The sequence below is a fragment of the Hippoglossus stenolepis genome, chromosome 1 (genome assembly GCF_022539355.2).
Source record: "Hippoglossus stenolepis isolate QCI-W04-F060 chromosome 1, HSTE1.2, whole genome shotgun sequence".
NCBI classification, from domain to species: Eukaryota; Metazoa; Chordata; class Actinopteri; order Pleuronectiformes; family Pleuronectidae; genus Hippoglossus; species Hippoglossus stenolepis.
Window position 1 is genome coordinate 8688592 of NC_061483.1, and position 25914 is coordinate 8714505.

At 43.0% G+C, this 25914-nt stretch overlaps 2 protein-coding genes and 1 non-coding gene across 3 annotated transcripts; 2 read left to right on the plus strand and 1 right to left on the minus strand.

Annotated features, from left to right (window-relative positions):
* The first annotated feature begins 38 nt into the window (after positions 1-38).
* Positions 39-12009, plus strand: tmem39a (transmembrane protein 39A). Its single transcript, XM_035152908.2, has 9 exons — positions 39-345; positions 4734-4947; positions 5612-5834; positions 7188-7271; positions 7378-7532; positions 7757-8111; positions 8201-8388; positions 8494-8614; positions 9181-12009. The coding sequence occupies exons 2-9, from the start codon at positions 4835-4837 to the stop codon at positions 9418-9420; spliced, it is 1479 nt and encodes a 492-aa protein (XP_035008799.1). The 5' UTR covers positions 39-345; positions 4734-4834; the 3' UTR covers positions 9421-12009.
* A 65-nt stretch (positions 12010-12074) lies between these two features.
* Positions 12075-15014, minus strand: LOC118105308 (serine protease 23). Its single transcript, XM_035152921.2, has 2 exons — positions 14877-15014; positions 12075-14140 (listed from the first exon to the last, which is right to left on the minus strand). The coding sequence occupies exons 1-2, from the start codon at positions 14900-14902 to the stop codon at positions 12964-12966; spliced, it is 1203 nt and encodes a 400-aa protein (XP_035008812.2). The 5' UTR covers positions 14903-15014; the 3' UTR covers positions 12075-12963.
* Positions 15015-17349: 2335 nt separating this feature from the next.
* Positions 17350-17456, plus strand: LOC118114595. The gene has a single exon (XR_004697477.2). It is a non-coding gene; the product is annotated as a U6 spliceosomal RNA (small nuclear RNA).
* Positions 17457-25914: the final 8458 nt, after the last annotated feature.

The window sequence follows — 25914 nt, forward strand, 5'->3', positions numbered from 1 at the left end:
GACAGCCTCACTGACTCTGGATCAAACTGCGACTGTGCGGCTGTCGCGCACCGATGACGTGTATCGCAGAGGCGGTGCGGGTCTGCCACGTCGGTCTCTGTGCAGCATTGACGCTGTTGCTCCTCCAGCCCGGGGCTCAACTTTTAAACCCGTTTTATTCCCTCTAACCCGGGACACCGCCGCCCCGCAGCACCGCCGGTGCCGCCGCGGCTCGTCTTCACGCCAGCGCACCCGGGGACAGTGGAGCTGTGAGGCGGGGAAAATGCTCGGCGCTGCGCGGACTTGTCTCACAACTGACTGATGCATCCTCGTCCAGCTCGCTCCTCCGTGTGTTCCCCATGTTGTGTGAGTATCAGCGGCTACACGCAACGTTCAAACCCCGCAAAAACACGCACACACACACCCACACACACACGCACCCACACGCACGCGCACACCCGCCTCTGTGGGTTCCAAGTGTCCCCAGTGAAGAGAAATGATAACTCTGCCATATGTCATGAGCTCCACTGCATGTCTTAGCAAGCCTGGGACACACACACACACACACACACACACTTGAAGGAAAACAGTTTCCTTAAAGAGAAACTCTGCACACACACCCCTACCTCAGGTAAAAAAGTGTTTCCTTAACTAAAAGCAATACACACACACACACACACACACACACACACCAGGAACAAGAGTTCCCTTCAAGAAACTCTGCACACGCACACATCAATTCTGCGCAGCTTCACTTTCGCTTGTGTTTTTTGAAAAAACTAGAAAATGTCAAAATACCTTCCTGCTGCCCCTCCACAGTTCCTGTTTCCACTGTAGAGTCGTGTGTGTGTGTGTGTGTCTCGTGTGGGTGTGTGGGTGGGTGTGTGGGTGTGTGTGTGTCTCGTGTCGTGTCGTGTGTGTGTGTGTGTGTCTCGTGCGTGTGTGTAATATTGCTTCCAGTGTTCTATTCCCAAACCCACTGGTGTGTTATCGTCTCCATCATGTTTGATTAGCCCTGTTGGTACAAAGGAGACGTGGAGGTGGGATGTGCTCTGGCTGGTGTTTCAGGAGCTGCTCACTGGCGGATGAAGTTGGGACGGAACTACGTTTTTAAAAACCCACTGAGGAATGAAGATAAATATTCTACAGTATGTAATGTGAGGTGTAGAATATAGAGTTCAGTTACACCTGGAGGCTCAGATGGATTCTTGACTTTCCTTCTAACTGGGCTGCAACTATTTACAGTGGTTTTCATTCCAGTTTAATTTCTCATTTTTCATCTAGCAGCCATCTTTTTGATATCTCTAACTCCGTTATTTTTAACTTCCATTAAGGATGAATCAGCCAGTGATACCTTTTATTTTCTTTGACAATCCAAAATCCAAATGTATTCAGTTGAGTATGATGGTCGAGAAAGAAACAATTCAATTCTTATTTGAGACGCTATGAATATGAATTAATAGTGTAGTTTAAATTAGATTATCCTGATGGATTTTTTTGATCAATGTACAAGGTTATTTCCACAGAAAACCATAACATATATTATAATTAATAACAATATAAAAAAACAGTAAATCTGGAGAATTCTCTGTTCAGTCACAGACAATTATATATATATATATAGTTCAACAGAAATTACAGTATCCTATGCTTAATACTTCAAGAGATTCAATAATCTTGTCATTTGTTCAGTAAACACGGGCACAGCACCGTACAAATTAAATTCTTACTTTGCTAGTTCTCCATAAACCAGGGATTAAACATAGAAATAAGGAGGCTAAAAGCTAACTTAATAATAGAAAGAAAAACACATATGCATATCTATATCTCTGTTGTGCAAAGAGCAGCAGCAGCAGCAGTCCAAAGGGGAATGTGCATTATTGCCACAGGTTGTAAAGTTAATATCCTTTCACTTGCAATAGTCTTAAAATTATTAATTGATGAATCCATTGTCAACTGATGATAAGCAACCCGATTGTATCTGGGGGGGGGAAGACCCAAAGCTGATTACAGCTTCTCAAATACAAGAATTTGCTGCTTTTTCAGTTTTTTAATCTAATCTATCCATTATCCATGCTGCTCATCCTGTAAGGGTTGCATTGAAACCCTTACAGGTCTTTTTTATATCATTATACATTCAGTAGCCATAGCTTTTGAAATGTTGGTTGGACCAAAACAAGACATTTGACAATGTGACCTGAAGAGTTCAGAAGGTTGTGATTTCAAAGAGTTAACAACTCCTCACAAAATCTCTAAATAATGAAACTGATTAGTTCCAAATGACAGTAACTATTAGATGCAACCTGAAGTCCTGAGTCAAGTCAAAGTATTCACCGCAGCAGTTTGCCGGACTCCACAGTGAAAAGAAACTTGAAAGTGAAGCAGAGGTGCTGACAGATAAAGAAAAAGCAGCTCATTGTCTTTGAAATCAATTATTTATATCCCTCCACATCTGTAACATTAGCTGTATAATGTCAGTGAGTGTGTTATCGGTTTCTGAGAGTGACGCAGCGTCTGAGCTAATTGGCCTTTGTTACAGCAGATGATTTGACATGTCAGAGCAGGAGAGGGCCGGCTGTAATCAATAACAACATAATTGATGGCTGCATTCCATTTAGTTTTGTCAATGGGTATTGTTCTTGCTGGCTGACTGACAGAGCTAAACTGGAGAGGAGCTGTTGTTAATTTTTATTAGTTACACGTATGTGTTTCCTGCCGTGGCATGTGAAACTGCTGCGACGTGTGGGCAATAAAACAGTCTGTTATTAGCCTTTACAAATCATACAGGTACTGACACATTGTTCTGAGTCAGGGAGTTGAGAAGACGCTGAGGTATTTCCCTCAGACTGCAGGTTTCAGTACTAAAGGAGACACAAGCTCATATTCATGTTAATCGTTTTAATTTGGGTTAAAGTTGAAAATGTTTTTTAATGCTCAAATGTTCAGAAAACGAGTCACTTTCCTGAAACTGTGCTTTTCTGCAGCTCCTCTTTCAGCCTCCGTCTGCAACTCTCACTTTACTTTGGACTTTTTAACTTAGCAGAACTTTGACATGTAAAACCTATATAACCCTAAAGGAAGATGATATGAGCATCCTTTCTTTTCATCCCAACCTCTCGATGAACATAGTGAGCCGACGCACACTCCTCGTCAGTTATTACACACAGCCACACTTCACATTTGTCTTTGTCTTTGCAGACACCTCCAGGTTATTGTTTCCCAATGTGAGCTTAAGCAGGCAGACGGCATATAAACAGGTCTGACACTCCGGGTAGGTGTATGTCGGGGGCGGCTCTGTTTGCCTAGTGAAGCTGTGGTTTGACTGTAGCCGGCAGTGTTGCCACCAAGAAGCCTTTGGGATTTCTTTGGTTTCGGTTTCAAGGGGGTGTTGGCGTTATACTGAAAGGTAATATTTTCTCACATTTATGTCGGTGACGTAATATAAACACTAGAAACTCCTGTCGGTATAATAAAAGCAGTTCAACAGTGCTATGATCCCCCTCCATCAAAATGATCATCAAATTTAGGGCTTTAATCGTTCTCACTACAGCGGCTGGGGTTCATCTCGCTCCCCTAAATTTACCTTAAATGTACAATATGTAGCTTTGAACACTAGGGGGCGCTCAATCAAAATAACAACAAAAGACTGAACAACTTGCTTCCCCATGAATAAATTGTTACATTAGCCCGTCTCTATAAACAGTGATGTCACAGGTAAAGAGGATATTATGCATTTAAAAGGGGACCAAAATGAAACGTCCCGATACCTTGAATAACCTCGGAGATTTCTCTGGTGAACATTGTCAGAAACATTTTAGATAATGTAAGTACACAAGTCAGCTAATTATGTAACATGTGTGTAGGCCATAGAAATTCAATTCACTTTCATAAAAAACCAGCTCTGCTTTAAAATGATTTTATAAAAGATCCAATGAACCCACTGTTCAGAATTACAACAAACATTCAGAGGTTCAGGATGTAGGTCGGCGGTTCGATTCCAGTCGGCCTAACTGTACTTGAGCAAGACATTGAACCCCAAATTTCCCCTGAACGATGTGTTGACAGTGTGTGAGTGAGGTGTAATAGAGAAAGTGCTGCACATAGATGCACTGTATGAATGTGTTTATGGAAAAACTTTGCGTGGTCATCAAGACAAAAACACTATATACAATACAGACCTTTTACCATTCAGGGAAAAAAGAGCTGAGGCAATTGCACACAAGAAATACTGTCAATCTACAGACATTATTCGTAGAGCTTGGGGCTGTCGTCTACCAAGTAATCTGAACACAAGAGGCGGTTCATCATTTGTGGCTCAGTACACCTGCTATGTCAGTTCCTGGGTGGTGGGGGAAAACCCTGACAGTTTTCTGAGGGCAGACATGTGGAACTGACACGGTTCGTTTCACGATAGCATGTCGGGTCTTTAACCTCAAGTAGGTTTGATAAAGAAAAGACAAAAGTGCTTCTGTCAACATGAACGTGGAAGCACTTTCTAACTGCAGCAGATTTTTCATGCTGACAACAAAATATAATTTAACTCCAAACTAATCTCAACTAGTTAGATTTTTAGGTAATCTTAGCAAATTCGAGGCTGCACTTTGTCAAGCTGAATGATTCTTGAGATATTCGAGCCCGATTTGGGGAATTATTAGAAAGATGTCGCACTTATTCAACATCTCCGACTGTACTGACTCTTTATTGTTGTCCCTTATTTGCAAACAACCCAGTAAAAGTAAACATTTCCTCCACAGTGGCCTGTCTGTACATGGTGGCTCTTTGAGGGGAAGGGGAGGAGTCCCAGCGGCTGTTGGTTGGTGGGTGGCGTTCGCGGTTGCCACGGTAACTGGCGACCATGCCAGGAGGTCGCAGGGGCCCCAGCAGACAGCAGCTGAGTCGCTCTGCTCTGCCGTCCATGCAGACTCTGGTTGGAGGCAACCTGGGCAATGGTACAGGCCTCAGGAACAGGTATGAACACGCTCACCTGTAACAACAAGTTTACTTCAACTGATTGATGTTTTTTTCCAATTTTTCTAAATGTTCATGTTAATGCAGTAAACCAGGATTGTTTCATTTCATTTGAACAATACATATTTACTCCACATAAGACGCCTTACAGATACGTTTCTGAGCAAATGAAGTCAAAGACAGTCACAATTATTTAATCTGGAGATAATTTTCTTGATGAATCAGTACAGGCAGGACATGTCCGAACAATGCAGGTTCCTAAAATCCAAAGTGAAACCATCCCAGTGCTTCTCTGACCAACGACAGTTGAAAGATTTTTCCTGTGAAACAAAGAAAATCATTAAATTCCTACAGTGAAGAAACTGTAACTAGCTCATGTTTGGAATTTATAATAAATCATTTAAAAGTGATGTCGAGTACCACTTGTTAATCAAAATAGTTTCAGATTTAGTTCCTGTCAATAATTTACTCATATCCTCTTCAAACTTTTTTTTTTGAGGGATTAGTGCTGAGCCTTGTAGTTTCTCTGTGCTACTTTACTGAGCTGACCTAAATGTTTCATACACAACTTGTAGTAGACTTGATGTGACACAAACATGTGTATCCCTCACGCATCTTTTTTGACTGTTTAGTATTTTTTTTTTTTTCCTGTGTCTTTCTTTAGGAGCACTAACTCGGTGGGTCTGTCGGCCCCGCCCCTCTCGGCTCTCATTACTCCAGAGCCAGTCCGCCACTCCAGGATCCCCGAGCTGCCATTGGACAGCGGCCTGCTGTTTGAGTTCCTGCTCTTTCTTTATCTGCTGGTGGCCTTGTTTGTCCAGTACATCAACATCTACAGGACAGTGTGGTGGTACCCATACAGCCACCCCGCTGCTTCTACCTCTCTCGTAAGAAACACACACACACACACACACACACACACACACACACACACGTATACACTTAACCCACACTTTAGCAAACACACATCAGCTTTGTTGTCTGTAGCAACTTGAAATCATCTTTAAAAATTAAAAACTCACGTTCAATTCCAAAACAAACATGAAACTTGAGCACTTTAGGTAGTTTTCTTTTCTAACTTCTGTGCAGCCTTTTTTTTTTGTGAAAATGTAAAACATTTGTTCAGCCACTGGATCCACTGATTTGACCATATACAGTTTATAACATAACTGATGTTTCAGGTACTTACTTTCATATGGTGCTAAAATAAGAAACCTTTTTATGGATGATCTTTATATTGACAGCTGGAATTTAATACTCCTGAAGCCCATTTTTATGTGTATCCACAGCTTCGAAACTTTATTGCCTCATGTCCTTCCCCATCTTATTTTAGCCGCCATATTCAAATTTAAACCAGATGCAAGACGGACCGTAAATATCACCTCAGAGGCTAAACACATCAAATTTGACAATGCTACAAATTTACAAATCTCAAATGAGTTTCGGAAAAAAAAGAATAGTTTGTATAATATCCTGCATCAAAATGCAGCACCTCGATCTACAATTATACTTTGGCCTCACTTTCTAAAGTAAGAATACATTAGATTTTCTCTCTATAAAGGGATCAACTCTCAACATTATGATGTCTGGCATTTTTATCCCTCCACATTGGCAACAACCAGCGGCAGCAGGCATTATGTTTTCAGGTTGTTCATCCATTTATGTGAACACGATATCTCAAGAACACGAGAGAATCCTTTTAGATTTGGCACAAATGTTCATGTAGACTCACAGATGAACTGATTAGATTTGGTCGATCGAAGGTCAAGGACACAAAACATGTTTTCAGCCTCTTGAACATTATGTATCAAGTCTGCCTTTTTAGGGAATTTATAACATTTTTGACCGGTTGTTACTTGGAATCAAAGATGTGTTGATTCGATTCCAGAGGACAAGGGCAAAATAAATGTAAACTGCACTGGTTGGTGGAGGCATACAATCGCAGGGTGTTAATTCTAGTTAACCTTTAGAAATGAGAGGCGATAAAGTGGACTTGTAACCCAATTTCCATATTATTCATGAACCTATTTAGCTACTCATTTAGTTTTATCTAGTCTTCTTCTTTTACCTACTGCTTTTTGGTAATATTTATATTTTTATTCATAGCTGCTTGTCTCATTGAAGTGTTCTTGTTCTCGAAGAACAGATAAATGAAGATATATTTACCTCAAATTTTGTGTCATGTGTATTTGCTGAAAACTGATATTAGCTTTTTCCTTCTTTCTGTGCTGCTGCTGTAGAACTTTCATCTGATGGACTATCACCTGGCGACCTTCATCACAGTCATGTTGGCCAGGAGGCTTGTTTGGACGATAGTTTCTGAGGTAACCACAGACTTGTATATACAATAAGCTCAAACATGTTAGTACACAACACGTACCCCTGTGGGGTCCCTCTGATATCTGTGACTCATTCTGTCATATCGTCCAGGTGTCTCAGAGCAGCGGCGGATCGCTGCTGCGCTATGTGGTTCTTATCGCAGCTCGGCTCTGCCTGCTGACCATGTGCGGCTGGGTGCTCTGCTGGACGCTGGTCAACCTCTGCAAGAACCACTCAGTGCTCAACCTCCTCTTCCTGGGATACCCGTGAGTAAAAAAAATCATCTTTTTAATAAATCCCCTATAAACTATGTTCTTAAACTGAGAAATTATTGGTTGGTTTACTTTTTGTTAATGTGTGTCTGAATAGACATGTGGACCCACCCTTCATGTGTCTGACCATTTAGTTTTGACCTCATACGTCGTCTTTTTAAACTAAAACTCGCTGCTCTGTTCTTCTGTTCTCGGTCACTCACCTCCCTCCCGGCCAGATTCGGTGTGTACGTCCCGCTCTGCTGTTTCCATCAGGAGGGAGGGAAAAGCCCAACGGCGCCAACCGACTGCGATTACCCAGCCGATCACCAGACGACGGACCTAGCAGAGGCCCCGTTCTTTCGACCACGCGACTTCCTCTTCCTGTTAAGAGAGAACCTCCGAGAGCAGTTTTCCAGCTCCCCGCACATGCCCACTCACACCTGCCCACCAACGCAACCGCAGACAGCCGAGTTGATTCGAGCCGAGGTGGAGGAGCTGAAGAGCGACTTCAACCGTCGAATCAAGGAGGTGCTCTTCAACTCGCTGTTCAGCGCTTACTATGTCGCCTTCCTGCCTCTCTGCTTCGTCAAGGTTGGTATCCGTCACTTAAGCTTTTACAAATCTTCCTTCAGTCCCCGGAAATTATTGATGACTTAATCTCTGATTCTTCATCTCCACAGAGCACCCAGTACTATGACATGCGTTGGTCATGTGAGCATCTGATCATGGTGTGGATCAATGCGTTTGTGATGCTGATGAGTCAGCTGCTGCCCCCCAGCTACTGCGACCTGCTTCACCGGTCGGCAGCTCACCTGGGCCGTTGGCAGAAACTGGAGCACGGCACGTACAGCAATGCACCTCAGCATGTGTGAGTGGCCCTTTTGTGCCCACTTTTTTTTTTAACACTCGCAGGGGTTTAAAAATGACTCCTGTAGGGGTTTGTGTGTAACGGTGGTGTTGATGTGTTTTACAGGTGGTCAGAAAGCACTATTTGGCCTCAGGGGGTGTTGGTACGACACAGTCGATCTCTGTATAAGGCAATTGGACCCTATAATGTTGCTCTGCCCTCTGATGTTTCCCATGCAAGGTTTTATGTGAGTATCTGCACTTTGTATCCTCGGCTGCTTTCACACATGCACTGCACTCCGGACAGTTGACTGATATTTTCCGTAGGGGCTGAATGTGATAACACAAATGTCCCAGTCAGTTGCTACTGACGTTTTTTGGAAGTTTTCCTGCCAGCCCCCTTGTAAAGTGTCTGGAAAATGCTTGAGTGATCCCATATGAGAATACAACAGTAAGTGAATAGGTGCCTTGATGACGTTTCTAACACATAACGGATGCAAAACGGAAAAAGACAAAAAGAAAACAATTCTCTTCATAAACATAGATAAGGGCCGACGCCAGTGTTGACGTGCTGTTAAGAAAAAACTGCTTACTACAGTGGAATTTATACGTCATGTTGTGCCTCCTTCATGCTGTGCCTCCCCTCGCCTGAATGTTCTGTACATTTACTCGTAGTGAACATGTCTGACCTGCACAATCACCTGCTGCGATCTACATGTGAAAGTTAAACTTGTATATTACATTTGTTCCTCCATGACCTCCTGTCTGCTTTGTATATTTTTGCTCATCTTCTTTTCCTGTCTTTGTTTTTCAGTTTCTGTTTCACAAGCCATTGCGGATCCTGAACCTGCTGATCTGGATCGAGTCGAGTGTGGTTTTGTATCAGTTATACTCTCTGCTGCGCTCTGAGCGCTGGAACCACACGTTGTCTCTGGGCCTTATTCTCTTCTGCAACTACTATGTCCTTTTTAAACTGCTCCGAGACCGCATCGTGCTGGGCAAAGCCTACTCCTACCCTCTGTCCTCCAACACTTTGGGGCTCAAATCCCAGTAAAGGCTCCGCAGAGCGAGACCTCACCTCCGGACTCTGGATTCAGAGGGGAAAGACTGGAGGAGGTCTGGTACAGCGGAAGACTGGAGGGTTGTTATAGCACTCACGCTTGGAGGTTAAAGGACAGACTGTGAACTCATAATTGTGTTTTGATACGGTTCTATTTTTAATGCAATGTTTATATATACCTATTTAAAAGAATATTTTTATTTTGTATACTATTTCGAGTTACGCCGGGCATTACCACACTGACAACATTAGCATGTGGTGTTAGGTGACAGGGAAGTCGGGGAATGCCAGGAGGTGACTTTCACCAAAGATATTTTAAGTGCAGGTGGCCAATGACAGAGACAACATGGTCTCTGACAGTCAGTCAAACCAGATGAGTGATTCAGAGCAGTGGAAGGAGTCGTGCCTGAGAACCTGAATCCTGATTGGCCTAAATTCTGCTCCGACTTTGAGGCTCCCTAAATCTTAAATCTGGAACCAGTTGCCGTCTGGGGAAGCAGGATGATCTGATCATTTCAGCACTGCTGCAGAAATTAATGCTGATCCTTTAGTCAATGCTCTTTACGGAATAGTTGGGCAATGTGGAAAATAAGCTTCTTTGCGATCAGGCGAGGAATGAGAAGATTAATGCGACTCATGTCTGTACAGGAAATATGAAGCAGGTTCTAGCTAAGCATGAAGAGAGAAGGGAGAGACAGCTCTGCTCTGTCCAGTGGTTCTAAAATCTACCTTCCAGCAGCTCATAACATTTTATATCTCCTTTGTTTAACTTCAACAAAAGCCAATGTGTAAAAACAATGTTCAGTTGTGTTATAGGATGTTATCTGCTGGGGACATCAGCTAAGCTCACCCTGTCCTGCAGACATGAGCTATTGATTTTCTCACGGGATTTCCTGCCAGAAAGAAAATAAGTGAATTTCCAAACTTTGTCCGACTAATCTTCGAGCAGAGCCTCCGTGTGTAGGTCAGATAAAACATTGACTGACTTGAGGTCAGTCAGTATGTAAATCACACCTGAGGTAATCCTATCCACTGCTTAAACAGAACTGTACTCGTCCTCAGCAACTTCTTTTGGGGGCCTTTTTATCAGTATCTGCTAGTTTCACCTCATTGGCTGTGTGGAGGGGCAGTAGCAGCACCAAGCTTTGGAAACTTTCACTCTGCCTCTCCACACATTGACATGCTGAAGTCCTGTTTTTTGCTATGGTCTAGCATCCGACCCATTTGTGCTCTTAAAAGCCATCCAGACACTCTGTTTTCTTGAATTTTGGTGCCTGAATTATTAAACTTCAGTGGGGGTGAGGACCATGTGACATCGGGTTCATCTCTTTGCCAACTGGATGCAGTTAACAGAATGATTGTGGTTAATAAATGTTTCTGTCGGTTCAGTCTTTTCCCCCCACAGCGAATATGTCGACAGCAGTGGATGTTTAACGGTGACATTTCTGTGGAGGATGAATTTAAAATCCAAAGGGTGTGGACGGCTGGAGGGGAAGGACTGTCTGGGTCACCTCATTACCAGTTCATGTATTGTCAGTTACCGCAGCGGTGTTACAAACAGGTTGCCTTGCAGTTTGTTGCCTCTCTCTGAAGTCGCACTCTCCTCCACTCCTTCACCTGCTCTAATCTCCAGGCAGTATTGTTAGTCCCAGGGCCCATTAGCTTCCCATTATTCAGAAAGAAATCAATACAAATTGACCTGAAGCCTTTTCGTCAGCGGGCAAAGTCTGTGTAGGAAATCTGAGAATCAATATTTCACTGTTGGAGCTGTTGATTTCACTTTGGCTGCTTCAGCTGAGTTTCAGGTTGAGTGCAAGTGAGGTGGAGGAAGCTACTTTTGAGATCAACCAGCGTGTCCGTCTGGATCACAGAAAAAGAAGTGTGAAGAATTTATGATTGAACCCAAATGTCATGCACGTGTCCGTTGTTCTGCTTCGTCTGCAAATTCAGCCCCTTCACCTGTTGGTGCTTCTACTCGGTTTTATGTCATTTTCCACTTGAATGTTGACGATTTTGCATTCAAATGGTGCTGTTCACTTTCTTTGTCATTGGTGAGCACTGTCATTGAAATATCAGTTTTGTATGGGTATAGTTTTATGTCATCCTAAACTTGCCCTTATCCCATTACTACAGAAAGGAGACATTTTGAGGTTTGTTTAAAATTCTGCTTCTTTTTCACATCTTACTTGAATGTTTTTTGCCCAAATAACCCAAATTCTGTCTGCTTAGTTTGGTGAATCCCATGAGATCACAGCTGAAGTGAGCTTTCGAAAGATAATTAATTCACCACCACAGTGGCGAAAATTGTACTCGATCGTCCTCTGGCCTTCAGGATATTAGGAGATAAATGTAAAATTGTCGCCGACGGTTTCGATCTGTGTTCCCTTTGCTATAAAAAATGTTCAAACTGAGTTACAGAGTTTGTTTTGTCAGTGCCATGTTTCAGGGTTCATACTCCAGGTCGAAAGTGCTGGAGAAGTCACAGGAGCTGGTCCTCATAGTTCGGCATTTTTACAGAGTTCTGTTTCCACAAAGCATTTCTGAAAACATCGGAAATAAAAATACAAATGGAGTTTAAACCAATAATGTGTTTCTGTGCATGAAATGTCTTGTGTGAGCAGGACGGAAAGAAATGTGTGACACAGTTGCGTATTTCAAAAGTATATATTTCATTAAATTTGCCACAGTCTTCAGTTTGAGAGACAAAATAATGCAGTGTCACAAGTGTGAGGAAGTAAAAAGTGCTTATTTAGGCCCAGGCTTAGTCTGCATAACGGACACCTGCAGTGTTTTACCTTTGCCACCAGGGGGAGCTAAGCATTAACGTACAACATTTAACAAAATGTGCTTTGCAGCCTTGGTGTGAGTCATCTGCAGTCGTTGAACATCCAAAACTTTCTTCAGGGTTAACTTTGCTGACAGAGAAAACTGTGCCTGTAGATAAGTAGTGTGTCAACTGAGAGGTGATACATGATAGTTTGGAGAGTTGGCACCTTTGGTAGCTGACATACATTCATCCACAAAAACCATACTCAGTAGAAAAAAGTTTGAACAGTGCAATCTTTAGTATTAGCTCAAGAAAGATGATATGATGAAAAGTCAAACTGCCGCGTTGCTTAGGTTTTATTCCAAAAACATCTTTTTACATCAGTCCATGTTCCAGATCTGAGGAACTGTTGTCCAGATAAATGTTCCAAGGGTTCGGAAAAAACATGCCACAGTTCTGCACAACCACCTGAACCTAAATGTTTTTCCACTTAACAAAAATATAACTAACACTCATGTTTTAGGAAACTAAGCAGAAATGAAATGAAGTGAAAGACTTCCTGTTCACATAAGTTAGTGTTGTTACTGGATCTGTCTTTATGATGTTGGCTTCTGAGAACAAGCAAATGAAATTTAGATTTTCATGTTAATTTTATGTCAGTGCTACAAGTAGTGGGGTGAAAAGTCTGGATTCTTGTGGCCCCCATATTCCAGAAAAGGTCATGAGGAATGTAGTGGGCCTGTTATGAAGCTATACCTGCGTCCATTTCCTCAGCCCTCTCGGCAGTCCACAAAGTTTCCTTTAATCCAGTAGCAAATCTGAGCGTATTTGAGAGGCGTGATTCTCACCGCTACATTGAATTCCTGAGATGCCCCTTGTCGCTCCACCCACTGATGCCCAGAAAACACACCTATCACCTTCCGCTCCCAACGCCGACGCCTCCCATCCCACATCCGGGCGTAGACCCCTGAGCCGCTGGCCCCGGGTTGAGCATCGCAGTGCTGGTACAGCAGGTCGGATGTCTCCTCGCCAGCCCGACAGAACCGATACACCAGCTGGCCTGGGCGGTCGTTATCGAATCCTGCGAAGTGGACGCGTTTCCCCGGCAGCCTCTGAGCCGGTGGGCTGACTCCCAACTTCATGTGGCGGCGTTTGTGGGGTTTCTTGAGTTCAAGCAGAGCATAGTCGTAGTCCATCCCGATGTCGTTGGCGTTCCCTTTAATCCATCCTTTGGGGACATGGGTGCGCTTGGCTCTGATCCACTGGAACTTCATCTTGTCGTTGGTTGGTGGGTTGTAAGGAGTGTTGCCACCCTCGACACGGTTGGTGAAGTTGGAGGGAAGGGAAAGGGAAGAAGACTGTGCGTCTCGTTGCTTGGGTTTTAAAAATCCAACCCGGAGCTTCTGGGCTCCTTTCACATAGTTCTTACCATCGTGAACACAATGAGCAGCTGTGAGAACATGACGGTCCCCCACCAGTGTCCCAGAACACCCAGTGGACAGCTTGACAGCCACTGAGAACGGATATTTTAGCAGGAAGTTCTGTCCAGCTATGCTAAAACGTCCATCATGGCCGAAGATCTGACGCTTTCTCCTGACGTGTGACTGCGCAGCCTTCTTAGACAACCTGGAGGAATAGGCCGTGCTGGTGGTTGAGTTGGGTTGGTAGCCATAGATCCCAATGGCGGTCTCAGTCAGTTGACCATTCGAGTGAAGCGTCTCGTAGGCCAGAAGACGCCGCAGGTCCCAGTAGCTTGGCTGGGTGGCTCTCTTGTGGCATTCGGGGTCACAGGGGGAGCTGACATCCAGACGGGCCGGGGACAGGAAGTGAGGGGCAGGCCGAGGCTCTGAGTTCTGTGGGAGGACCACAGGGACACGCTGGAGGATCCACTGGGGGCGGGAGGAGAAAATGGGGGGAAGGAAGAGGAGAAATAGGAGGGAGGTAAACCTGTGGATGGGAGGGAGGAAAGATCAGGTGAACTACTGTCCAAAAAACATGAAGTGCATCAAACCCAACATTTCCGCGGATCCCAAGGGGTCAAGCTCAGACCGGACGTTGGGGCCCCTCAGCATGAAAAACATCCTCATTCCTAAATGCAGCATCATGGGTTTATAATTCCAAGTGATGGGAGTTGAGGGAAAACTATTTCAGCTGGAAGGTTTTATTTTTTTTTTATCAGCACTGGAATTTGGAAGTCGGAACTCCCACTATTTTTAATGCTGCAAATACGTCAGACAGGGCAAAGATCAGGCGTTATGATGGAAAATTCCTTGAGTGTCCGTGGGGATTTGACCTTAACCCTGTAAAGTGGCTGAATAACCAAAGTTTTGTATATTTGGCACAGTTGAGAAAAAGAGAGGTTTATTATTAACACCTTTCAACAACAAGGCAGGTCAAAGTGCTTTAGGTGTAGTCATGACACCGTCCTGTATCTGTCCCACTCCACTGGGACAACAGCAAAGTGTCCTGGAGATGTGAAGTCTCCTGTAACTCATGCGACACACAATATAAAGGCCAGATTTAGAATATGTTTTAAAGGAGAAAAACTAATATAGTAGCTGTTCATCCAACGAGTTTTTTTATTTGCTGCTCCACTGATTAAATGTTAAGTGTGCAAGTGAAATTCCCCTTCGGTGTTTTTAACTTTTACGCACAGACACACATGGACATAGAGGTGACTCACCGCGGGAGCGCAGACCGGGAGCGCATGGTTTCTCTTCTGCAGGTGAGCTGGTGGCTGAACACTGAGGGGAAAACCCCCTCCTCAAACCAGATGTGTCAGAGGCAGCGGAGGGAATCGAACCGGTGAACCAGTCCTGCTCCAAAAAACAAACAAAAAACCCACAAAGAGAGCAGTTGTCTTCTCGGCTGTTCTCTCAGGAACTGACAGCTTTATTTAATCCGGCATGGAGTGGAGTCGTCCAACAGAAGCAGCCGGCTCGACAGCAGCGGAGGAGCTGGACCATTGTGCGCTGCAGGAGGAGGAGGAGGAGGAAGATGGTGAGGATGATGAAGAGGAGGAGGAGGAGGAGGGCTCCTGCCTGTCTGAGCTCACTCCTTCATCTGCAGAAGACTGGAGGCAGCGGGAGGGTTTCCAAACCCCATCACGGTCACATGACATCCCATCACTTACTCCGTCACCTCCCCATCTGTGAGGGACACAAAATGACGTGTGGGGAAAAAATGTATAATAATTAATTTTTTTTTTTAAATGAATAAGGCAATTTTTGTATTTTACCATGTATTTATTTATATAACTCTTTCTTTATTCTTATAGCACTTATCCAAACAAGGTTCACAAAACCCATGGCAAAAAAATTGATGAACTAAAATAAAAGTTATTCAATTCAGTTCAAATCATAACATAATAAGGTCAATACCTTAAGATTTATGGAGAAACCCAACAGTTCCCACTTATTTATTTATGCATTGTCCCACATACCCATTTACAGTCTGAGCTGAATAACACTTCAAATCATTTTCAGATAAAATACAGATTTGTTTTATTTATTTAAACTTCAAGTAAGGTTGTAACACTCTTTGCTTCAGCAACTAGAACAGTAGGAGCCACGTCAGGGAAGTTTTTCTGTTTCTCTTGTGATCATTGACCTTAATATCTCATCTTTAAAGTGCAACCCAACCAGGTTTGAACCTAACTTGGGCTTTCAAAACAATAGTCCTGTTACTTATACTAAGGGAAGTAATGTATACATTAAAAGTACAACTTGAATATATTCTCAGTTATAAAATAGTCTCACAAAGGGCAAACAAACCCTACACATTATATTTATATATAAAATAGAGATCTTGTCACATTAACACATTCATTCTATATATTGGGCAACAGGACCAGATTCCCCCTCTCTCGCTCTCTCTCTCTCTGCCACACATACACATCCAGAAATGCTGTCAGATACTCATTAAATAATTACATCACACACATGCATCAGTGTTCCGCCCAAACAAACTTTCACACTGTTGATTCACTTGGTTGATCGCCCTCATGACTCTTGGCATTAATCACAAAGACCATTCACTTGGGAGAAAGCCATTAATTCCCCCCCACACACACATACACACACGCACGACATTTACATTGTAGTGACTGTGTTTGTTTAGGGGAACTAGTTGAATGGCTTGACCCATGTATTTTGAAATATGTGTGCTTTGTAGCGACTTCATCCGGCCACCTGAACAACCACAGGACTGGGCCGGAGCAGAAGCTGGGGGGGGGGAGGAAAATAAAAAGTTGGCTCCATTTCTAAGAAAGTTAAATAAAAGAGGAACATGTGAGAAGCTGCACGTCAAGATTACAAACATTGAATTGAAGAATATAATCATGTTGTGATATAAACAGTAAGTTGATGGTTGTTTAATAAATCATGAAGTTGTATTAGCTGAGGGAAGTGACACAATCACACATCATTCATGAACTAATTATTATAACAATTACAAATACGATATTATTATAATATATTTATTCATAGTTGTAATATTAATTGCAAACACACAACACTGCTCCATTTTAAATTTAATGGTCTGTATTTATATAGAGATTGTTCTAGTTCTCACGACCACTCCAATCTCTTTACAGTACATCCCAGTGAGAATGAGGGAGGCGGGAATCGAACCACCGTCCTTATGGTTAGCGGGCCTGAAGTGGTCCAAAATGGAATACTCTGAATGTACTTGTGTATATGGGTTGACCTGCTCCCTTACTCCTGCTGAAATCTGTTTAGTTAGTTTCAGGTGAGTATTCCTTCAAACAATAGAGTAAAAGTACACGTGGTGTGTGTGTTTTTTTACACACAATCTACTGATTGTGATGTAAAACACTTCCTCTCTGTGCAGCACCTGCAGGATTCACTGTCAGTAAATCCTCTTGTGGGCGGATCTTTTGCTCTCTCGCCTGCAGCGAACCAATCACGCTGCTTTACAGGGACTTCCCATCAGCCCCGTGAGCCTGTGAGCAACACGGAGGTTTGATAAATGAATTAAGTTGATAAAACGGACTCATGTTTGATTCTGTCTGAGCTCAACGTGACGCCACAGAGTCAGTGCACCACGTGCCAGCTTCAAAGGAAACGGACACCGCGAGTTAAAACTGTGTCTGACTCACAGTCCTTTATCTACATCTGGGGGTGCTTGTTGAATATGTGAAACTTCGGCTTCACACATAATAATACTGGATTGATACAGAGAAGATTAGCATGGCCCCTGGCGCAAGACTGACACGCACAATCGTGAAGCAATCCCGTTTTGTGTCTTTATCTCAATCAATTCATTTTTGCTTCTCTTCCTGTCAGCGGTAGAAATGCTGCTGCACCAGTAAACCACTGCAAAGATGGTGGCTGAGGCCATTAAAGGTCTGCAGGAGCGCCCCCTGTACTCCAAAAGGCCTCAATACAGTCTGATCAGGCCCTTCTTATAAAGTGCAGGGGCCTGGTCAGTCCAGCTTTTTGTGTGCAGGTGAACACGCAGGCACTTTTAAGAAGTCACCATCTCAATGTCCATTTCCCCCTCGGATGTTCACCGGTGTCGTTGGTGTTGGCGTAGAAACGGTCCGGTCTTGTCTCAGGTGTGGTGGCACAGACGTACAGGGGGAAAGTGGGCAGAGTGGAGGATGGAGAGGTGGGATTAAAGTCCCCAGAGATGAGGAGGAGAGGTGCATGTGTCTGCAGCCCGCTCACCACAGACTGGACTAATATCTATGAGTGTGGTTTGTGTTTTTCATTTGTTTTTTTTAAATATCGGTGTGTTTTAGGGGCTGATATCTATTAGTACATGCAAATGGTGCAGATTAATAAAAATATGGATTTATGAATTTAAATGTGGTTTCATTAGGGGTCTGTTGGGCTTTGATGGGGGTATGCACTTTACTAAGTACCAGAATTGCTTCTTTAATGCGTATGTTCCTGTTTAGACAAAGCAAACTAATTATTACATGTGGATTAGAGAGCTTCAGAGGTGTTTCTAGCTAATTCTTTTTCCTTTAAGAGCCAGGCTGCTGCCCCCCCACACCTCTTCTGGCTGCACAATATGGTACAAATTCAGCTTCCTCCAGTTTTTATCACACGGATTTATGTTCAAGTGTTAATCTTTCCAGTAAGTTTGATTTTAACGAGTTATTTCAGGCAGTAAAAAAACTGGGAGAAACATCATGCTTGACAGCTGAGGCCAACTCTGGATAGTGGGATGAAGTGGAGACATGTCATCCATTTTTATATACAGTCTATTTTTCAAGTCTTTATGCTAAGCCAAGCTAACTGGCAGCTGGGTGCAAATTTTGCGTTTTGCTGTACAGACTTGAGGGCTGGTATCAATCCTCTCATCCACCTTTCAGTGGGGAAGCAAATAAGATTCTCAGATATTCAGCGTCTCAACTGCAACTGATTATAGATCAGCACCCTTGCCAGGACTCAGGGTGGACCTGCTGGCTCATCAAACACTGCTCCGAAACCCCACCCATCCCAAAAAACCCAAAACAGTTAACACGCACATGCACACACATACCTCTCTCTCTCTCTCTCTCTCTCTCTCTCTCTCTCTCTCTCTCTCTCTCTCTCTCTCTCTCTCTCTCTGGAAACGCTATCTGGGTCAGGATGGTCTGCCAGGGTGTCGCCCTCCTCTCGTCCTGTTCACGCTGATCGGCTCCGTGGCCTCGCCGGCCTCTGCTGGTTTCTCACGTTTTCACATGAGCCCAAAACTTTTCTGGTTTTCTAACTTCAATCTGTAGATGAAGTTCTCCCCACTGCATCAGAGCAGTTTTTGCTGTTTGATAATCAATATGTGCAAGTTGATGATTGCACTTGAAATAGGGGGTGCAGAAGTAGAACTGAATATAAAACTCATAGATTATTTATCTTGAAGTGCAATCCAATCATGCAATATTTTTTACAGTGCCCATTATGATACCTATGATGCTCTTTTTATACTGGTTATATTTTTGGTCCAATGATAATAAAGCTTTCTAATTCTAATTATAAAAGAAGAATTTTGAGGAAAAAAACTACACTGTGTTTGTTTGTATTTCTTCTCTAGGACAACAGGAAGGAATGCCCCCTTTTTTCTTTTTTTTTTTACCAAAGGAGACCTTTCTGTTTGTCTTGAATTGTTATGAAAGAGTCCGTTTGTTTGGCTTTGCCCTCTGTTGTCAAGGAAACCCACATTCCCCAGAGTACTGTTCATGTTAATTGTTTTATTCCTCCCACTCTCCTCCTCTCGCTTCTGGCCACAGACACAATCGAGCAAGTGTGGACGGCCTCGCATGTTTGAATCCTCTCTCTTTATGTCCCTCTGTCTGTCTGCTCTGTTCCATCTTTGTTTTCTCCCCCGTCTCTGTGCCTCTCTGCCTCTCGCTGGAATCATCTCTCCCGCCCCGGCCCTCTTCTCTCGCTCGTCCCAAGTGGCCACGAAACAGCTGTTTGGCAAAGCCAGACAACCACAGGCGTCTTTCGAGAAGCAATTTGCTGTGAAATCTTGAATGAAACCTCAGGCCAAGTTTAAATCTGGATGAAAAGTCAAAAGGAAGATAATACAGTTGTTGGCAAGCGCATTAGATCATTTTTAATGTAAAAAGGAAATGGTCGACACTGTCTGCCTCAGCTGCTGTGGGAGGAAATGTCCCCTGTTGATGCTCGGTACATTCCAGGAGTTATTTTGTGATGATGTTTACTGTTTGGAGTATTTACTTTCCTCCATCCTGCAGCAGACTTCTAAATTACCCAAGATTGTACAGCAACAATACGTAAATTGGTTTCAGTCTGTTGCCTCGACAATGGACGACCAATCTCCAAATCTTCCCACTGTACAAAAATGAAGCCAAAATATCCGGATGCTGCCATCTTGTGATTTTGATATCATTTGGGGCCAGAGACTGCACAGAATAGTGACTGAGGGTGGAGCCACAGTGTCGAGGTCACGCCGTTATAGGCATTTGACCAATCATGAGTCAGTTGCAGCTGTCAATCATGATGTTTCACTGTTTTTATAGCATCCTAAAATGAACACTTAAATTCATCAGTGTGATAAGAAGAAACAAAAATGTTAGAAACAATCTTTGGGGAAAAAATTATTCGTGTCCCATCTGCTAACATTGAAGGGACAGTGTTTAGGATTTATACTGCAGCCAGCCACCAGGGGGAGGTCAAGTAAACTCAAGCTCATATCTGTGTTTGACTTCCTGTTAAAAATGATCACCTGTTCCAGACCTGAGCTCCTGACTAACCAAACCCGCCTTACTCTGCCTCTGAGTCGACCACGGTGAGCAGAGTTTAATGGCTGAACCTTATGTAAGTTAATAATGCTGATAATGTGCAGTGAAGTTATTTATTCAGTAACATTTGTAATATTTGCAGACTAATATTTATTCAGTCATATTTTCAAACTTCCCATTGAAAATTATATTAATTTCATAATGGTGGCTTCACTCTGGCCTACTGGTCTGTTGCAAATCCACTGATCCATGTGACAGTAAAATAATCTACTGGCCCATAGACGACTGAGTTTACTCAAAATGCATCATCATGTAGTTGCCTCACTCTAAAGTCTGTGGGCCAGTGTTGATCTGCATCACAAATTAAATGACAATTTTCCCATTTCAGGGTGAACTAAATATGCATTAGTAATCTTTCATGTCACTGTTTATAACACAAAACGTCCTTTGCTGGACGGGGCTGAAAAAAACAAAATAAGAGAATACAAACTTCTGGTTTTCTTCAGCATAACATTCAGTTGATAGAGATTTCAGTCAGAAGATGCAGAAGAAGAGGAGACATGGAGTCATAATGTGGACCAACGGTCACAGCTGCTCCTTCTCTCTGCTTCTGATGACTGAGCTATTCTCAACAGAATTCGCCTACAGGACCGGGCGAAAGCTCTTGCATGTGATACTCTGGCTCATCGGAAAATGACTCACACCCTTGTGAAAGATATGGCAAAAACATTTATGACATCCACCAGGAGCTTGAGGCTTTATTTAAGTCTTTTTTTGGGGGGTTTACAATTTGATGTCCTAACAAATTTGGTTCATTTAGAAGTTGGGGATTGTTTGAACCCTGCTCTCCTCTGAAGTCGGTTTTCATTCTACAGGCCGACGCATGTAATCAAAGCCTGATTTAATCAAAACAATGAGTCTTTCATTGTACCACAGTTCTGTGGTAATTACCCTTCAGTAATGGATGCTGAATGCTGGTCATGGGTGCAGTTTATTTCAAATAGACTTGTGATTGATACCACAGATTTTTCCCCCCCCCTTCCTTCCTGGAACCCTCTTTAAATGGCCTCTCCCGAGATTATTTCAATTTTCCAGTTTTTTGTTGATGTTTCTTTTGTACATTTCTCATGGACAGCTCTGACCGGCTCGTGAACACAGTTTGTATAAAGGGGTCGTGAACCATTGCTGGTGTGCGCCTCCAAAGTCCTTTGAGGCACACAATGTCAAGTTGGGTTATTCAAATAAGACTTATGCGACTGATGCAAAAGCTGACTTTTAATTGTATTTCTCTTTGGCCTAAATTATATGTTTTAATTGTGAAATATGTTCGGGTTGCTTAATGTTTTATTGGACAACACGGTGTTGGATGTGATTTAAAACCAACATAGTCTGACACTGAAGAAGCTGATATATTAGATTTAAGCTCTATGAGACAAATTGTTTGTCTCATAGAGCTGAAAATATCACCTCCTTGGCAGAGGAAACCACAACTCTTAAATATGTATAAAGTCATAGCTGTTATGTTCTGAAAGATCTGATTGGATCTGAGTAGAAGACACTTTCACTGTCCTGTCTTCAATCTAAGCTACGCCAACCCCAGCTTCATATTTCACACACATATCTATTGTATCATCTCACTTCTGGAAATAAATCACAGTTCAAGCTGTGTCCTTAACATTGATCATAGTCAGACTGTCTGATACACAGTTGCCGCAACAGCAACACACTTGATACCAAACAGTCTGGTCGAACGCACGTCTCGTTTATCACCATGCTGTGCACAGGGATTGTCCTAGAACACCACCAACCTGCTTTTTATGATCCAGCTGTTTGGCCTGACAAAGGACGCTACGACTCAAACACCTTATGCGCTTGTGCTCGTTCCTACAGCCCGATCCAAGCTGACTAACTGTGAGCATCCACCCATCCCCCAGAGAGTCACCACACACTGAGCAAAGTGACAGTCTGTCAGCCACAGATAGAGCCCAGATATCAGGAATCCCTGTGAATCCAATCCATGCGTAAGTCCCCTGGGTCTTTACAAAGGCTTTTCAGGGCTGTTATCCAGGCATTATCTCATCCTCATCCTCAGAGCAGAACATATTCATCCTCGAGATCAGTTATGTGTGATCGGGAGACTAATTTCTCACAGTCAGAGCACATCTTGAGATAATATCTGAACCCTGCAGTAATTCAAGTGTGTGTCTTTGTGTGTGTGTGTCTGTGGACGTTTCGGGGAGCAACAAGTGGTTCAGTATGTGGTACAATGTCAGGAGAAGAACGATGATTATGTGCTGCACAGGAGAGACTGCATTAATCTTTCCAGAGCTGCAGGGACAGTGCATGTTCGTCTCAGCTCTGTGACTCAGATAACCCAAAACACCACCAGCACAGTGAGTGTTTTCTCAGCTGGGGTTTTCCTGTTTTGCTCCAATACTTCTGATACGTAACATTCGTGTTCATCGCTCGCTCTGTATTTCTGATGATATCGCAGCTTGGAGATCAGAGGTTAAACTCTTCCAGCCGGGCAGAGGTGGTCTCACCACACCACACAAGTCTTGAACATTGAGGCTGTCAGCATACCAGTAAGATCTGTTCTGACCACAACACAAACCCCAGCAGACCACAATTGTGCCCCTACACACTTTGGATGACTAAATATTCTCCATTTCACTGGTTAAGACACTAATTATCTCCGCTGCACCACAAGGGATTTCTCTGTGTGTGTCTGTGGGAGGTGTAGGCGGTTGTTAATGACGGGGGTCAGGATCTGGGACATGTGAGTCACTTCCAGGTCTTTGAGCGGCTTGATCTGCTCAGCTCCTGCCTCCTCCTAAATGGATCGCCCATTTGGATTTCCCCCACATGTGTGAGTTTTTTATAAATTTGTACAAACATTCTTCATGAGAAGAAACAAAAGCCTCCCCCACGCTGAATCTCAGCTTGGTTGCCTCCCTGAAAAACACAGCCTGGCATTATGTGTGTTCCCCCAAAACAATATCAGTGAAAAGGCACAACTCCAGTGATTAAAATAATAATTGTAGACCCAACAGTCATGCTAGTAGCTCTGTGTAGCACTACTTTGTGGAATCTACCTACTAATTCCAGAGTTCTATCTGTATTTGACTCTCAACAACTATTCATCTTATAGACATTGCACTTGGCGTGTGTATTGTAATGGGCCCAAGGAAGAGTACTGTTGAATTTGGAAAGAAGATACCTTCAATATCAATAAAATGTTAATAAACAAAGAAAGTCCCTGCGGTGGAAACGCAGCTAAAAAAAGGTCACAGAATGGGGGAGATCACCGTTGACACCTATGCTCGGATGAAGCCTTCATGATGAAGTGCATCGGCAGTTTTGTCAGTCACAGAAATTATCAAGAAATTGAAATGATTATGCTTTTTTTTGTTTTCAGTCAAGCACCAAACTCTTCTCACACAATGAACTCGGCAGGTGCTTGGCAGGATGGAAAGGTCACAGAGACTCATCTGCAGAGGTGAAAAGTTTGAAGAAGGTAGAGAAACTAAATCTGAGATAAATATACCAGGCTGCAGTTTTGTTTTTTACATGAACACCTGCTGATACAGTTCAGGGCTGCAGGGACACGGCATCCTGGTCACACTGAAAATATCTGTATGACTCAGAGAACCCACAACATCATTGGTACAATAACTGTACCAGCAGAAGGTTTCCTGTTGTTATCATGTATTACATGATGGAACATCATCTGTTTTCTTACTTTAATTTTCTTCTCACCTTCATGTGCAGGAGTTTAACCGTTTTACCTCTGGCGAGGAGGTCTTCACCCCTGTCCATTTGTTTACTGGTTTGTTTGTTTGTAAGCAAGATCACACAAAAACTACAGGACGGATTTCCATTAAACTCAGTGGAGGGCTGTGGTTTGGGTCAGGGAAGAACCCATTCAATGTTGGTGTGGATCTGGATCAGGGGGATAATCCAGGAATTCTTTCTTACTGTTTTAGGAGATGATAAAGACGAGGCATTTTTCAAAATTCCTGGATCTTGATGAAAAAGATCAAAAATGTTTAGGGGACTGATATTTCCAGAAATGCAGATCGTTTCAAATGGGAATGTTGGGCCTTGGCCTCGGTTTTTAGTTTTAACAGGGGAAATACTGAAAAGACTTGGAAATACTTACAAAATGTTTGAATGAGCTCAAACAAGTGATATTTAACAGCTAAGAGAAAAACATGGTCCAGTATTTTCTGTGATCTTTGTATCCGACTGTTGCGTGAGGTATGAGGCTGAGGCGTCTCGTACCAACATTTCTCTGTAGCTGTCATCTGACCTCTCTCTGTACCCAAACACCCTTGCTCCCAGAAAACAACTGTTGCCACAGTAACCAGTAATTTGGGGCACAATGACTGACCAGCAGGAAGTGTGGAGCGTTTCAGGTTAATTAGAGCTTCCGTGTGGGAAAGGGTGTGTTCACAGCAGGAGGGAGACCTCTGCGTCATTCTGACAAAGGGGTTTTCCGTGTGGTTATGACACTGGGAATATTGCTGCAGTGTTGTTCTGCTCGCTCATACAGTATCACCCCATCCTGTCAGTTTTACGATCTCGTGTTTTTTCATTTTTCCTGTCTGGGCCTTGTATAAATTTCTTCCGTCTATTGTGTGTGATACCTGTGAAGGATTTCCTCTTAACAAGGTAAAAATAAATAGGAATTAGATTGTCACTCAGTAGAACCCACACCTCAGGCCAAGGCCTAACAAACCCTTAATGAAAACCACATTTAAATTCACTAGATCCAGATTTTTCTTTGGATCTGCATCAAATTGCACTTTAACTTATAAATATTCATCCCCAAAATATGTCTGAATTTATTTTAATCCATTCTTTGAGAAATCATGGAATTAAATATTGAGAAACACTCTGTCTTACAGTGTTAAAAGTCAAACAAATAATAATCCTGGATCCGCCCCTTGAACTGGACCCACACCAAAATCAGGAAAATGTTTATTAACATTATGAATCAAGTGAGAAGTAGAATGGTTTCTCAAATAGAAACTATTTTGCAACCAATGGAGTCAGCCCTGTTCGACCAATGTCTGTGAAAAGTGAACTTTGCTTTGTGACTTTTAATGAAGACGGAGTACTTATAAGATTAAAATTATGATATTGTTGACTTTAAAACTTGTTAAACTACCAACAGATGAAACTGTCCTTCCAACCATAGCAAAGCCAAGCGTGTGTGCGTGCGTGCGTGCGTGCGTGCGTGCGTGCGTGCGTGCGTGCGTGCGTGTGTGTGTGTGTGTCTCTGTGGACTGCGGCTCAAGTCCAAGATCAGCACGAAAACTGTTTGTAATCAATCACTGACCTGCAGTCAAACCAAAATGGCTCCAAGTCTTTTCCTGCCACAGCCACTGATCCAGGCTGCACGTATTCAGTTTTTCATTGTTTCAACATTTTAAGTGCAGTTTGATGGATTAGTGTGGAAAACCTAAGTGAGCAGTAATCATTCAGAAACATGGCAGGCACG

Excerpts from the sequence above, each read along its gene's own strand:
- tmem39a (XM_035152908.2), top strand. The coding sequence starts at position 4,835 with ATGCCAGGAGGTCGCAGGGGCCCCAGCAGACAGCAGCTGAGTCGCTCT. Across the intron at positions 4,948-5,611 it reads GGTACAGGCCTCAGGAACAG|GAGCACTAACTCGGTGGGTC; the intron begins GTATGAACACGC and ends GTCTTTCTTTAG. Across the intron at positions 8,389-8,493 it reads AGCAATGCACCTCAGCATGT|GTGGTCAGAAAGCACTATTT; the intron begins GTGAGTGGCCCT and ends TGTGTTTTACAG.
- LOC118105308 (XM_035152921.2), bottom strand. The coding sequence starts at position 14,902 with ATGCGCTCCCGGTCTGCGCTCCCGCG. Across the intron at positions 14,141-14,876 it reads TCCCGGTCTGCGCTCCCGCG|GTTTACCTCCCTCCTATTTC; the intron begins GTGAGTCACCTC and ends TCCCATCCACAG.